The sequence below is a fragment of the Gymnogyps californianus genome, chromosome Z (genome assembly GCF_018139145.2).
Source record: "Gymnogyps californianus isolate 813 chromosome Z, ASM1813914v2, whole genome shotgun sequence".
Taxonomy (NCBI): domain Eukaryota; kingdom Metazoa; phylum Chordata; class Aves; order Accipitriformes; family Cathartidae; genus Gymnogyps; species Gymnogyps californianus.
In genome coordinates this window covers 70720683-70736308 of record NC_059500.1, presented here as the reverse complement: position 1 = coordinate 70736308, position 15626 = coordinate 70720683, and the positions used below count along the sequence as shown (strand labels likewise).

Here is a 15626-nt window from a genome sequence, read left to right as displayed (position 1 = left end):
CTTCTCTCAAGCTAATCCTATACCAACTAGCTACAAATTGCAGACAAATCTGAACTGTGGTAAAGACATCAATACATCAGAGCAAGGTTAATGCTTAAAGTTGTTACCCTTTAGTAGATGCCATACACCTTTTTCTGTGCTCTTGAGGTGATCCTGTCCTGGACAATGGTCTATGTTCATTTGCAGGTAACACCACTGTTTCAGATAACATTTCATTCATCAGAGAAAGTGCTTGTGATATTCTCATACTGTGATGTTCAGATAACAGGGCTCTATGGAGAAATAATATTACATATTAACTCATGTTATCACTCATTTATTTGCAGCTAGCTTGTCAGTCCTGTACAGTGTCTTGGTTTTGGCTGGGATAGAGTTAATTTTCTTCCTGGTAGCTGTTACAGTGCTGCGTTTTCGATTTAGCATGAGAATGATGTTGATAACACACTGATGTTTTAGTTGTGGCTAAGTAGCGCTTATCCTAAGTTAAGGATTTTTCAGTTTCCCGTGCTCTGCCAGCAAGCAGGTGTGCAAGAAGCTGCGAGGGAGCATGGCCAGGACAGCTGACCTGAACTATCCAAAGGGATATTCCATACCATAGAATGTCATGCCCAGTATATAAACAGGGGGGAGTTGGCCAGGAGGGGCGGATCGCTGTGGAGGCATCTGTCAGTGGGTGGTGAGCAATTGCATTGTGCATCACTTGTCTTGAGTTTTATTTCTCTTCTTTTTGTTATATTCCTTTTCATTACAATTATTATTATAATATTATTATTAGTTAGTATTATATTTTATTTTACTTTAGTTATTGAACTGTTCTTATCTCAACCCATGAGTTTTACCTTTTTTTCCGATCCTCCTCCCCATCCCACTGGGAGCGGGGAGGGGGAGGCGGCTGCCTGGTGCTTAGTTGCTGGCTGGGGTTAAACCATGACATACGGCTACATGGTAACCAGAATAGAAAAACATATTTTTGCAATTTCAGAAAAGATATACTAACCCTTTTCAGATCATTAGCAAAAAGCTAAAACATTTATTAATAATGGGTTTGACTGAATGAATGACTCAGTGTTGGGGGGAAAAAAAAAAAGAAAAAATGCTATTTGGAAAGTGAAAAATACAGTCAAAGGATGAAGTATGTTCCATGTTTTCCTAAATGGTAAAACAAACATGAATTATTTATGCTTTTGGTTGAAATGCCATTCATATCTGAGTTTCATGGACAAGATAGTTAAAACTACCTCTTCCTTAAGACTGGAAGATTAATACATAACTTAGAATACCACAAGTTAAATTTATAGCAACTTACTTGTCTTTTTCTTCTTTCTTCTTCTGGAAGAATTTAATATCCTTTGAAGTCAGACTGTGCTGTGCAAGAAAGTATAATAATCATTAACTTATTCTGTATTCTGGTCTCTTTCCAGTCTCTCATTCTCAAAAAGTGGACCTATTTGACTTGAAAGTTACTGTTTAAGATGCTCTCCAGAATGAAAAATAATATGAAAGCATATGGCCCTACCACGAAATTCAGATAAGACTGTCTCTATAAACTTCCAGTCTCTAAAAACATACTGAAAGCTTGCAGTCACACCTTCCGTAGTTCATATGCTTAAAATACTAACATTCCTAAGGAGATGCCTTCACTGTCAAGCTCAAAGGTTCAAATGGCCTTACCTTCAGTTTCCTAAAAATCAGTGACGTTCCTAACAATAACTAATTTAAAAAACAGGGCAAGGTTTCACTTTCACCTGTGTTTGCTAGAGTACAATTTGAATTTTTTAATGCTTTCTTCTTAAAAAAAAAAAAAAAAAAAAAAAAATCACAAAAAGCTGTGAATCCCTCCATCTAATTATTTCAGGAGAAAAGCCTATAACAAAAGCGTCAATGGGCTGGCAACACAGGAGAGGGAGAGAAGCAGGACTCATTTTTCTTGAATCACTTCTCTCTACACACATACAAAACAGCAGCCAGGTTCAACTCTGAAAGACTGTTTAAAACAAGAGGAAATACTGTATTTCATAGATGAGATCTGTTACTCTTTCAAAAAGTGAATACAATTGAATTATTTAGTAACAGGAAACTTTTGTGTGTCACATGTTGCTGCTTGGGAGTTAAAACCAGTAGAGCTTCACCATGAAAGAATTCACAGCATACCCTGCGTTCAGCTGATGAGTAAAAAGTATAGGGATATATTTGCTGTTACTAGGTCTCATCTCCGGTAACCCCAGAGCTTCCCCTGACTCAGCAGTGTATTTTCAGGTCCTGAAGGTATCCAGGTGACAAATGCATGTTTTAAGACTTAATACTGATGGGGAAATTATTTCTGAACTACTTTTGTACCTTTTTTCCTTCAGTTATTTCCAGCACAGTGAAGATCAGAAGATACGTATCAGGCCATAAACATGTTTTTACTAATTAAACTTAAAATTAAAAAAATTCTGGGAGGGAAGGGATTGTTTGCTGAGCTGATTGTATTGAAACCAGCCTTCAACAAGAAAATGCATCAGATACTTGAGATATATTCTATATTCTAACATCTCTGCTGACCCTCTGTAATTGCATACACTTCTGTGTGTGTGAATGACAAGGATGGGTGCCCTCAGTATCCTGTCACATTCGTAAAGGATGTTGGTATCTGAACTCTGCTTTTTACATTCATTAGGGGGTTTTGGGAGGTGCGGGGTAACATGAAACAAGATATAAACACATTTTTACAACTCCTGTAGTTATCACTCCCTGACAAAATACAGCTTTTATCAGTGAATGTTACAGCTATATCTGTTACAGTCAGGGGATTATACTCCTGAATCTAGACCTGGGGGACAGGTTGTAATTGCCACCTGCAGCCAATTGTCATTACTGCAGCCTGTGAAGAACACTGGTATCTTTGCTTACTGATCACTTCTGACATAAAAATGGCCAGTTCCAATAAAATAAAATCATATATATGTAAAAAACCAACATTAAAATAGGAAAAAAAATCACCAACAGCCTTTATATTACCCAACCTGAACAATCAACACTTGTATAATACATAACAGTTACTCTTCAAAATACCCATTATTCTTACCACATTCTTTCTTAGATTGAATGGATTATGCTCTTTCTGTCTTTGTTCATCCAGTTTCTTCACATATTCTCTCATTCTTTCCTTTTGCTTTCTTTTCATCCATGCTTGTATCTCTTTCTTTTCCTTTTCTGTTTTTTGAGAATGTCCAGCAGCAGAATGATGAACCCTGAGAGCAGATGTAAATGGGAAATAATCTAGCACATCCTTTAAATTGCAAACAATGGCAGCTACACGGTACAACACAAATACTGCAATCCCTTTAAAATTCTGACTTGGCTGGTAGCATAAGTAACGTACAACAGGGAAATTTTCTTCTGCAAAATTTTACTTCATAAAATCCTGGCACACAAGTAATTTCCAAGACGTTTCCTAAAATTTTTCTTGTATTTGTCAACTACATTCAGGTAATAGGACCAAAGCTTTAAATGTGGACCACCTGTTCTTGTCTTTATAGGATAACTGGCACAGAAAAAACTGCAAGTCATTTTGCTTTGATCTTTCATTTTTAAGTGTGTATGGTATAAGTATCTAAAAAGAAAAAAAGACCAATGAGATTCTATCATCCTTTTTGTTCCCTCCCCTCAACCTATAAGTGCCTTCACAAGTCTATCTGTACAAAGTAATTTTAAAAACACTAACTCAGAATACTAACAGCAGAAAAACACAGTCAATAAGAAATGCTAACATAACTTCACCCCCCGAGTTCTTCAGAAATATTTACTAATTCACCTTGCAATAGTCTTTAAAGTAAGCAGCTGGGTAATAAATATTTTCTTCACTGTAAAACAACTAAAAGCACTGACCTAAAAATTAAATATGAGATTTTCCAAGAGAAGTGTTTCAATTTTAAATGCCTCATTTTTTGCAGCCCATTTTGAAACTTCTCTCATTTTCAAGACTGGCAGGCACAAATAATTCCAGAATCAACAGAAGATATGAATGTAGCAAAATAAGATATCTCTAGTAGCTGCAGTTCAACTGAAAGCTTATGGATTGAAGCACTGAAGTCCTCAAGGGATTAGAAGAACTTTGCCACATTTGAAAGTGATTTACTTTATAGCAAAGGCAAGTGTCATTATCAGAAGTATTCAGAGTCATGTGAAAACAAGTACGTGAAACTGAGTTGTCTTTGGTCAGGTTTGATTAAATACTACTTGAATACATTTTTTACATTTGCAGTAATTTGAAAATATTCACATAATTGCACAGAACAGTCCAGCTAGCAACATTTATATGTTGATGTAGTCATTATTAATGTGTTTGGAATTTTCAAAGGATTGCAAGGATGTTATGATCTCTGCACAGATTTAGATTTGAAGCTCTTGAGCTCCTTTTACAATTCCAATAAATGTTCGAACAAGTAAACCAGAGCACTACACTCCACTTAAATGACTCACTGGAACATCCTGAAACAGGTATCTTAAACTGGTGTGAACTGTTGCACCAATGCAACAGATTGTTTGGCATCCTGAACGGCTGTATTTTTGCCTTGTAAGCAACTGATATCACAAACAGGAGTAGGAAGCAGCTGTAATTTCAACCTATCTCAGGAAAGAACACAGCTGATTTTATAACTGACTGACAGGAAGGTGTAGAAATCTCCAGCAGGGAGGAGAGCATGACAAGCTGGAGTCTGGGGCTGGAAGCTTCTGAAGCTGCTTTGCCACTCAGAGGAAATTTCTGTCTTTCAGAACTGCTTTAGAAGGCTCCAGTCCCCTTGGTTGAACTGAATCTGCTGTATATATAGGGTTGTGCTCCAGCCTACACCTGGTAGAAGAACGAACAAGCAAGTAGGAAGGAAAGAGTTTTAAAACCAAAATAATAAAAACCAATTAGCACATTTGACAATAATGGCCAGTAAAATAGTGGCTATTAAACAGGTCTAATACTAGTCCCATTAACATCAACTCAAATCTCATGCTTGCTTCCATTGTTTACAGGGTGTGAGCTATGAGAAGAATAAACAGAGTTAAAGTGATTTAACTAACACATAACAAAAAAAAGCCATGGTATTACCTAGAGATTTTCTTAGCTTGTATTTTTGTAAAGCCCAGCTCCGATGGAGAGACGTCACCTTCTACTACAAGATCACTGATGATGTCAGTAACACCACTCAGACCAGTAATTTGCAGGCGATCTTCTAAAGAGCTTAAAGTTAGGCAGAGAAAAAAAACGTTACTAATTTAAAAGTAGAACGTGCCTATAAGAACAACAAACTAAAATCCTTCCTTTTATGCTTAAACGAGAATACTCAGGTTGTTTTACTAGAAGCCTTAGGACTGAATTTTCTTTACCCTATATCTCACTGTATTAGTGCACACAAGCAATACCTGGATAATGTGTGTAGATGGACTGTCTTTAAAAAGTTACCAGCCATCACCTTAGCTTTGCTGTCATCACGTACACTTTAGCCAACTCTGTAACTCCCCAATGTGAATGGGACAGAATGAGCGAGACCTGACTAACATCAGGGGTACTGCAGCAAAGAGGGCTTTGAATAAACCATCCAGAAATATGGCCCCATCCAGAGCTGAACTGCCTGAGCTCCAGTGGGGTGCGTGAAGACGGCTGGTCCACAGGAGGCTGAGCCTGGTAGCCCAGAAGGCCAGGAGCACCCACAGGGTTTGTACTGCTGCCCACGCCAAGAAAAGGCTGTGGGATGCTACCAGTTTCGGGAACCCCAACTCTCAATGACCTTCTGAGCAAGAATCAGTGTGAGAGAGAGGATAGTTTTACCTAAATTCTGCCCATTTCTTTCCTCTCTTTTCATCACTTGCTCTCAATAAAAAAAAAATCTCATGTAGTTTATGATTACAAGCTACAGTTGCTTCAAGTTACTCTTTTCGGTAAAAATCACCGTCTGGTAAAGTTTATTGCCTTACACCCATCCTCAGGGTTATGTAATCACTCCCTAATTTACTTCAGTCACAACAAGCAGTTTCACTTAAAATACTTTAAAAATAAACTAAACCATTCAGTTTACTGCTATGCTTCAAGCAAAACACTAAACGCGGGTGACTGAGCAGAATGACCAGGAAGAAAGGGAAGCCAGCTACTGTTTTCTACTGCACAACTGGATCCAGAAGACTAACAGCAGTTAACAGTAAAAAATACGTATGTCAGACCATTTTATTTAATGCATAAGATCATGCCAGTTTTGAAATCTTCAGTCTGTTGCTTTACACTGTTCATATGGTAACACTTCAAAAACTTTCTGGTGATAGCTGGCCTCAGTAGATGACTACTAGCAGCAGTTACATGCACTTCTTCAAAAACAGTGTTTTGCAAATAAGAGGAAATAACAAATGCACATAGACAATAGCAGCACCTACATTAACAGCTCTGTTACTTGTAACTAGAAAGCAACTTTGAATGTTTCTGCAGCTTTTGCATAAAGTAAATCTAACAGGCACTACCAAAGTCAGAGTAAATGCCTGAAATTAACTAATAAAAAGGCTTTCATTCAGTTTGAAAATTAATACCTAGATTTTTATGTAAGTAATAGTTCCACCTTGACAGTCCTCTTTTTGGTAGAAGTTTAAAGTAAACAAATTTTCAACACAACCAATGTCAAAATACATACCTATCACATAGATCTCCACATACATCAAAGCCTGAAATGGAGACAGCCTTTGTTAATAAAAGCCTTGCACTTGTACACAAACTAATACTACATACGTTAAACAGTCTGTGGGATAAAATACAGAAATACATCAACCTGAACATGTTGACATTAAAAATAAATGAATATTGTACATAGGCTTAAAGACCTGTGAGAGAGCATGTCATTGACTGCCAGGTTAACACAGAGTCTTCAGAGAACATTAACAGCTCCCTGACTGACGTGGATAGTTTTGCTAGGAAGACGAGATCACTGTTTTCAGTTTTCTGTCATGATCAAACTAAGCTTATCAGTTCCAACTAACTGGAAATGATCTATTCCATTTAACTACACAGCTTTTTATGGAAAATTAACAATTGCCGCTTACTTGAAGAAGCCAGGCTATGAACTCCTGGAATTCAGGAAATGTGACTGAAGAGCAGTATGGATGTCTTGGAAAGAAGAGCACTATTATCCCTTCTAAGCTAAACCCTACTGTCAAAAAATTCCAGTTGCAACTTAGTATCACCTACAGTTTTCTTAGCTTGCAAGTAACAAGTTTATACTTAAAGAGAAAACTGTAAGTGTATTACTGTTTACAAAATTTATCTGGGTGTGCATGCCATTTGAGATTCACTTCTGCTGTACGCAGATATAGGAACCATGTTTTAACACCTTTTAAGATAGATTGCTGCAAATGTGACTCTCAAATGCAAGTTCACCTGTACAAAGTATACATCATTTTTAGAAGCTTGAATGCAGGCAATATGCAGACAAAATAAGACACTCTACATTTGTAAACACAGCCAATAGGTTGCTTGCATAGTGATTTTTCCTCTTCCTTTTAATGCTACTGCAGTCATCATAACTGCAAAAATCAATTTACTGTCAGTTTGCAAAATGAAATGAGACCTCATAAAATAAGGTTTTAGGACACAGCCAATAGTTACTGAACAGTCATATAAAACAATTTATTTTGCTGATGTAGGTTGGATTTAGTTGAGATCTCGCCTCTCTAGAACACAGGAGGATGACAGAGATGATAAAGACAGCTTTGGAAGAAAGCTATGAGTGTTCTGTGGCACTGGGTCTATTTATATTCACGTATACTGAACTAAATAATTACAAATCAGCACAGTGATGGGTTTCAGAAATAGACCCAAAGTTACTCATTTTCTTTCAATAATGGTGAATTTGAGTGCAAATATAATTCACTGCTGAACTGCTTTCAAGGCTTAGTGATACTGTTCCGCCATGTAACATATAAACTCATTATCAATGCACGTCCATGAAGCCATTCTAAATAACGCAATCTAGAAAGACTGACAACTGACTCTTATGAGCTCACTGGCATTACGTAACGTTCTGTATAACAGCAATGAGAAAGTATTACACCATGAAGAAAAGGTTTACTTATTTTTAAAAGAAGAAAAAGGGAAAAAAGATTATACCAGAAGATGACTTTATGCCACCGCGAAAGGTAGAAGCAGAGGCTGCAGAGGCAGGAGAGTGTACTTCCAATGTAGTATAACCGGGTACAGGATATTCCAAGTTTAAGCCCTCCTTTTCATCACCTGTAACATCTTCAAAAATCATGCCCCTCAAATAATGTTCTGGTTCCGTGAAAAAGTAATAAATATAGTAATTAGTGTAGACCAAGGAAAAAAACCCACCATGCAAAAACTATCACTGATATATATTTATTAGTGGCGTATTTAGTTTATCTGTCAAACCTAGAACAACCTGAACTTAAATCAGTTGTGCCTCCCTATGAATGGGCACTACCAGAGCTGTGATGTAGCAGTCCTGTACATGTGAACAAAAAGACTAAACTACGAGTTGCTCTGTGTGAGGCTAATGGACATCTTAAATATTTTCTTACATATAAATACAGATATAGCCATGATTTGGTACTACCACTTGGCTTTGTATTAACTTTACAAGTAGATTAGACGACATTTTGGTATGAATGTAAAATGGACCTGAAGTATGTACCCCTAGCACGCTCCTTCTTGGCACAGTGCAGTAGCTATAAGTAAATAGGTACTACAGAGTCAATTGTTATATAAACAATAAATTATTAAGTACATCACCTCTAGCAAACAGTTAAGCTGATCATCTTTAAAATCCTATACCCAAGTCCTGCATTATGTTTTTGGAAAAGATCAAAGTATACAGATATTTTCAAATGTATTTTTGTTGAAACAGGTCTACCTTTGATTTTATTTCTCTCTCTCACATTTTTGATTTTTGGTGCATATTTCAATAACACCTTTTGGGATTGCATTAAACTTTAGTGGTAATGAAAAGTTAGTCAAGTTTAATATTCATTTGCAAGTTTACTATCCTTCTGTTAACAGAACACATACCATCATCAATGATTCCAGCATCTTCACAGAATGAAGGACAAGCACCAAGGTCTGCATTGGCAGCAATTTCAAAATCTTCTATTATTTTCACTAGCTATAAATAAAACCCAAAAACTAAGTAACGATACATTCTTCAAGGTACTTCTGAGACTTACACTGCAGATATTCATGCAAAGTTTGTTTTAAATACATTTTTTTCCTCAGAATCTTATAAACATTTTAATGAAGTATTCTGATTCAAAACAAAGAAAACAGTTCAGGAATCAAAGTAGCTCAAGTAGACTCATTTCATCTAAAGAGTTCAATCTTCTGGACCCTTATTCTGAGAAAAATACATATGAACTGTATTATTCTTGTGAACAGTTTTACTCCTATTGATCACATTATTTTTATTTAAAAAATAGCTGAAGTTTTCCAATATATCTTATCTAAAAACCATAGAAATATTTCCATATTCTTCCTAAGTCAGGAGTTTCCTGAAGTTTAAAACCAGAAAGTAAAAACTAAAACTAACCTAGATTGAGACATTTTACCGAACATTATTGTTAGAAAGAACAGGCCTCAAAACTGATTTCTAATACGTAAGAAATTGTTATAAAAGGAATGACCAACTGGTGTGCACTGAAATAAAGACAAAAACCAAAATGGATTTATCTTCAGGATTTGGCTAGATATCCAGAAGAAGTTTAAAACCCAAATGCAGTGAAATGCTGAAACAAAGAAAGGATATGTGAAGATTTTTTTCACTACAGGCTTTTAAAAATCTGGCTAGATAATCACCTTGATGAAGGATGTAAGTGATTAAATAATCCACCTTAGTGTAATAACTGTGCGTAGGTGACACAATTCCTTACATTTCTGTAAATATATGGAAGGACAGGCAATGGACAGTATTAGTTTGAATGATTACGCAAAAAGCAGATGCTGTGGAATTACACAGTGCTACTGAATTCATTCTGTGTTCAGCCAGGTCTACAGGAACTGGAAATTGACTTAGTTTTCTTTATGTGCAAAGAAAAAAAATTCTTTTTACCAGCTAGGTAAAATCAGAACCTACTGGCTCAATCTTAAGTCACTCCCAGTTTGCTCCACACTTAATAAAAAAGTCAAAGTAATGTGAAGAAATAATTGCCAGCACTCCCCATTTCACATACACCTGCTGAAGTCGTCCACACCTGAAGTTTTAGGCAAATTAAACTAGATATAGTATTAAGAGGTCAGTCTGTTGAAAATTTTTAACTTTTTATCATTATCTTTGCAATGACCTATAAAACAGTAATTCCTGAATTATATATAAGATCATCTGAATGCACTATGTTAAAAATTAATTTATTTTACTTCTATATTTAGATTTACAAAGACGTTAAAAATGCAAATATTTTATGAAATATATAGGAACAGGTTCCAGAAATAGTCACATAATATTCTGCAGAGGCACAACGGGTCTCCTGCTCAGTCTGAACTTTTGTGATACTCCATTTTCCCAGCTACAGAGAAATTAAATATACTCTGCCCATTCACCAAGAACATCACCATTATGCCCAGCATTTGGTCCATTGCAAGTAACCACGTCAGACAACACATGCAGCACTAAATGTGAAAGAACTGCATATTATTCTTGATCTCTCTCAACATATACTAAGCAGATTTGGAAATACATCATTCCAAAATGTAAATTTTGTCTTTAGCTGAAAAAAGTTACAAAATAAACTGTTTCAGACACAACAGTTAGCAGTCAGAACTCACCAGTTTGGTATTTCTGAAATCCTCCTCCATGTTTTCTGTTATGTTCTGTAGTGTCTGTAATTGCATATCCATTTCCTGCTGCTTTGTGGAAAAGTATTCTTTGCCAATTACTGCAGATGGAAGCCCTGAAGAACGAAAAGTTCTGTTATCTTCGTGTACTATGTTCCAAGTTACACCATCTCTAGCAGAATCTGACTTATCTTCCTTTTGCACTTGGCTTGATATATTTTTCAGATGATCGTCTCAAAATAAAAAAAAAACAAAAAAGAGTGCACCAACACCACTGAATAAACTGCGAACACTTAAGTACTGCAAGTAATTAGGCATGGCTGTGCTATACCTAATACTATGTTTTAGGAGGCAGGAATTGTCACAAAAGAAGTCAAATGTACAAATGTTTTGATGTATAAGACTAAAAAAACAGGTGAGTTGGAGAAAGGCTGCAGGTTTTCTGTGGGAGATACAAGTATTACAACAAAAATGTATAGCTTTTTTTCTGATTTAAAAATGAAAAGGTTTACCTTTCTTCTGAAGCACCTCGGGTGGAATTGCATTAGTAACAGAAGCTGCCATGTGATGAAGTTTTGCAGTAGATGGAATTTCAAACTTCTCATTTTGCTGTGCAGTAGCTCTCTCTTCTGCAGACTCAGGTATCATGGGCAAATTGTTAAGGATGTCACTGTCTTCAATGTCAATCACACTGATATATTCATGTTCATGCTAGACAAGAACAAGATTATGAAGAATTATACAGCATGTGTTTTGCATACATTGTTTACAGTACATTGTTACACATTTCCTGTGTTTACCTCTCACCACTTTGAGTTGAAAGGCTTTTTGTTTTGGAGACAAAATAACTACAATCTTCTGCATGGTATTATACAACTAACTCATCCAGATATAAAGAACCCAAATTCATGAGGTAAGACAAACAGTATACTTAAAGTATATTTTAACTGTATGTACATTGGACCACTAACCAAATCAGGTGCATCTGACAGAAAGGATGGTAAATGTCTCTCATTCACTTCAGTGGGGAATCTCAGGTTTAAATACATGTCTGGTGGTAGTATCTCAGGGGCATTAGATGACTCTATGAGAAAAGAGTAATAGTCAGTATTATATTTACAGGAAAAGCCGTGAAACTTCAGACAAGCTATTTGGAAACAGGTCTGCATTCTCTAAATGATAAGAAAAGCTTTGATTAGCATTTCTTTAAAAACATAAAGATAGACAATGTAGCTTAATACGTTTCTTTAATGTTTGCTTCTAACAATAAATTACTAATTTATTTTTCATTTTGGTGATAAATTAGCAGAAAAATACTCAAAAGATTAAAATCAAAGCAACATGCTGCAGTCTAAATCGCTATTCATTTCCAATTCCCTCCTGTATAGGTTAAAAAAAAAAAAGTCTGCATCTTTACTTGACCCAAATAAATGATACTACTCTGCTAGAAAGACCTCTAAGAAACTATCTGCAAAGAAGTCATGTGATGTAGTAAAACAATCTTCCAAATGGAACAACATTGTTGAATTTTAAAAGAAAGGAAAAATTAATATGCTCACTTGCTACCATAGGGAAAATATTTAGGTACTGAATTCTATGTAGTACAATTCCTTGAGGATTTATAAAATGGGGGCAGAAAACCCAAACCAAAATAAATCTTCTTTAGCCCAAAATCAAAGTTAACTTCTATTTTTTGTCCTACAGACTGACCCAAAAGATGACTGATAGGGAATAAAATTCCTACTTGAGACTGGGAGATTGTTATTTGGCATATAGCTATTACACAACTTAGCAAATGTATGGAACAACTGTATAATTAGCTGAGCTACTACAGCTCAATTTCACGTGGAGCTGTGATCTGTCTTAATATCCCACTCGTCAATCCATTTGGTCTACATAACACCAACTCCACAAGATTAAGCAGCACTAAAATCAAACTAAAATCCACAAAGGTACCTCCTCATACAGGAATACAAAAGCATAGGTACACTGCACCATGAAAAATTCCAGCCAAACTTTTCACAAACAGTAAAACAGTATTATAATTATTTCATATTTGGTTTCAAGAAGTCGGATAAATTAGCATCTTCTTACCTATATCCTGCATTAAGCTACCTCCTGCACAAAAAACATGTTAAAATTGTAATATTTTTATAGACTTCCCAAAAAACAAATGAAGTAGAGAAAGACTGAAGCCACACCTGACACAGGAACAGACATGACTGACTCATTTTTTCGAACTTCAGAAACCTCATTTCCAGCACTGACTCCAACATCCTGATACGATTTGAGCACTTGATGGGAAAAAAACCAAAACTAAAATGCATGAATTTAAGAAAAGACACTGATGGCATTATTGGAATGTACATTTCTGACTTCCCAGCTCACAATCAAAGCAAAGCTGGGGGGGGAAGAGGCAGGGAAACAATTTCAGTCACATGTGAAACATTGTCTAAAATGCATTTAGATAAAGTCAAGCTAAATTAAAAGGAGCTTTCAGAAAAAGTCACAGCAGAACGGACTTACAGAAAGTGGACACTCTTACATAATTGCATCAGTAATATTTTTATTTATAATTATTTTAACTAATATTTTGTAATTTCAGTATCTTCCGGTTTCTTTTTGAAACAAAAAGTTACAGCATGAAACCCTGTTTTTCCCTTTAAAAACTTACTCCATTTTGGAAACTGACCAAATATCACAATTAGCAAGAAACAATACCAGAAATAGTTGGTTGCCGTGGGTCACACAGGTAGCACTCACCTGAGTGAGTATTTGTACTTGCATCTTGAGTTTCTGCTGGTTTTTTTCCTGTAGAAGCCATGTAATGTAGATCTGCTGTAGTAATTGCTTCCCCCATTGTGTCTAAAATGTAATAATACACAATAGGTGTCTACAAATAATGCAAGAATTAGAAATCTATGAAAGCAATGATATTAACTGAAAACTAAGGGCTCCATCAGATTTTTCTTTGCATTTCTGACAGATAATTTTAACCTTTCTCTAAGCATACTTCATGAAGTTTGTACTACCTGCCTTATGTGAACATGCAACTGTACTGAAACTTACAATGTTACACTGAATTAAAATCAAGGCTCAGTCTGGACGTGTAATTTTTAAAGTAAATATTTTTAGCATGCTGTACAATAACAATTTGTTTCATATTTTAAAGGAGGGGAAATATTTATGACATGTATACCTTTATTCCTTTATTGATCTTTCTACAGCGCTTTGCAAGCCAGTATTTGTCTAAGGCCAAATTTCAGAGAATGGACTGCATTTTGTCCTCTGATAGGACTAAATATTGTGCTGAATTAATGTACTAGAAAGAAGCATCTCTTTCTATAGGCATGGTCTTCATTTTGCAAGCTAGAAATATTGAAAACATTCAGTTTCTCTTAAAAGAGCCTTAAATTTCATGTAATTAGAATATGCAGGCAAATAAAATTGGAATAATATCTTTTAAAAACAAATAAACTGATTTAGAATTTGAAACCACTGTTTACAGCATTCTTGTGATGAATCACATAAACAGAAATCACTGTGAACCATAGTTACTGAAATTCATTCAACATACTCTTATTATTTCATGAATTCCATTGTTTGTAAACATAGATAACAAGATTGTCAGTGATTTTTAAGAAAACTTAAAATACTTCTATAATTGTCAGGAGAATTATTCTGAGTTTACAGATAATTGATATGAGATCTTAAATTTGCCTGCATCTCTCTCCACACTAATCCCCGAAAAACTGACTATCCTAAAAAAAGACTGAAAATCTGTTGTACATCCTGAAAGGTTTTCCTAATTTTCTGTGCTGTATTGCCCACAGACCACACAATCTGAGTTTTTAACACCTTGACGACTATAGAGTTTTCCTTTGAAATCTAACAAACTTCTGTTCCTTGATTTATTTTACTTAAGCACTTGAAGCATTAAAAAGACTTGTACTTGCCCACTGAAATGAAAAAACCATCCTGAAGGTAAGATGTAGATTCTGCTTGTTGATCCTAATATAAGGAGAAAAAGAATTATCTTAAAAAATAGTTCCAATGCCAATTAAAGGCCTTCTTGATGCGGTTAACTTTCCAATATAGCTCCTTTGAGTAATGGCTTGGGGGGGGGGGGGGGGGGGGGGGGAATCGTTTTAACGTACTTTTCTTACTTCCTTTTTTGATTCTTCTAATCCATTCCAACTTAGTGGAATTACTGACTATGTAACATTCTTCCCCATATGTACCTTGGGGTGATCTCCAGTAACACAAATTCCTTTCTTCGTCGAGTATGCACCATCTCTACTGTACCATAATTAACATCTCCCAGGTCTGGTGAGGCTCTCCAGCTGCTGTGCTGGACAGGGAAATCTCAAAGAAGGTATGGTATGGACTAGAAATACAGCCTGCTGCTCTGGGTAGTGATCTAGCTTTAAATTTGGTAGTGTTCTAGCTTGAAACCTGGTACTTGCAAGATAACCCCCCAATATGCTAAAGGATATCAAAAAGGCCTACGCAAACAAACAGTAGAAGTGCATAAATCAAAACTCAGCTTGATGAAGACTTTCTCTTCTCAGTTTCTTGGCTGAGACAAAACTGAGACCTTGTGCTCCCTGTCCTCACTCTTAGATTGTCATCATCTAGCCTCATGTGAAAAGAGTAATGCCTGGGTCATTGTCCCAGCATTACTGCTAGGCTAAACATAATCTTTTTTTTTAAGCAGTTAGCATCTGTGTATATATTTACTTTGAATGTACATAGAAAATATCCTATCAAAATAGACAAGTTCATGTCCCAATAAAAACAAAAGCAACCCTGGAATACTTTGTAAAAATAAATC

General features: G+C 35.7%; 1 protein-coding gene across 1 annotated transcript in view; it reads right to left on the bottom strand.

Annotated features, from left to right (window-relative positions):
• The window catches only part of CPLANE1 (ciliogenesis and planar polarity effector complex subunit 1), a 63164-nt gene that overhangs the window by 4710 nt on the left and 42828 nt on the right, over nucleotides 1-15626 (bottom strand). Inside the window, exons 36-48 of the mRNA XM_050912520.1 lie at nucleotides 14749-14803; nucleotides 13556-13657; nucleotides 12994-13086; nucleotides 11764-11876; nucleotides 11305-11503; nucleotides 10784-11025; nucleotides 9038-9131; nucleotides 8120-8281; nucleotides 6651-6681; nucleotides 5084-5215; nucleotides 3068-3233; nucleotides 1307-1365; nucleotides 108-272 (exon numbers count right to left, since the gene is read on the bottom strand). Of these exons, the coding sequence (XP_050768477.1) occupies nucleotides 108-272; nucleotides 1307-1365; nucleotides 3068-3233; nucleotides 5084-5215; nucleotides 6651-6681; nucleotides 8120-8281; nucleotides 9038-9131; nucleotides 10784-11025; nucleotides 11305-11503; nucleotides 11764-11876; nucleotides 12994-13086; nucleotides 13556-13657; nucleotides 14749-14803 (1613 nt within the window). The remainder of the gene's footprint in view (nucleotides 1-107; nucleotides 273-1306; nucleotides 1366-3067; nucleotides 3234-5083; nucleotides 5216-6650; nucleotides 6682-8119; nucleotides 8282-9037; nucleotides 9132-10783; nucleotides 11026-11304; nucleotides 11504-11763; nucleotides 11877-12993; nucleotides 13087-13555; nucleotides 13658-14748; nucleotides 14804-15626) is intronic.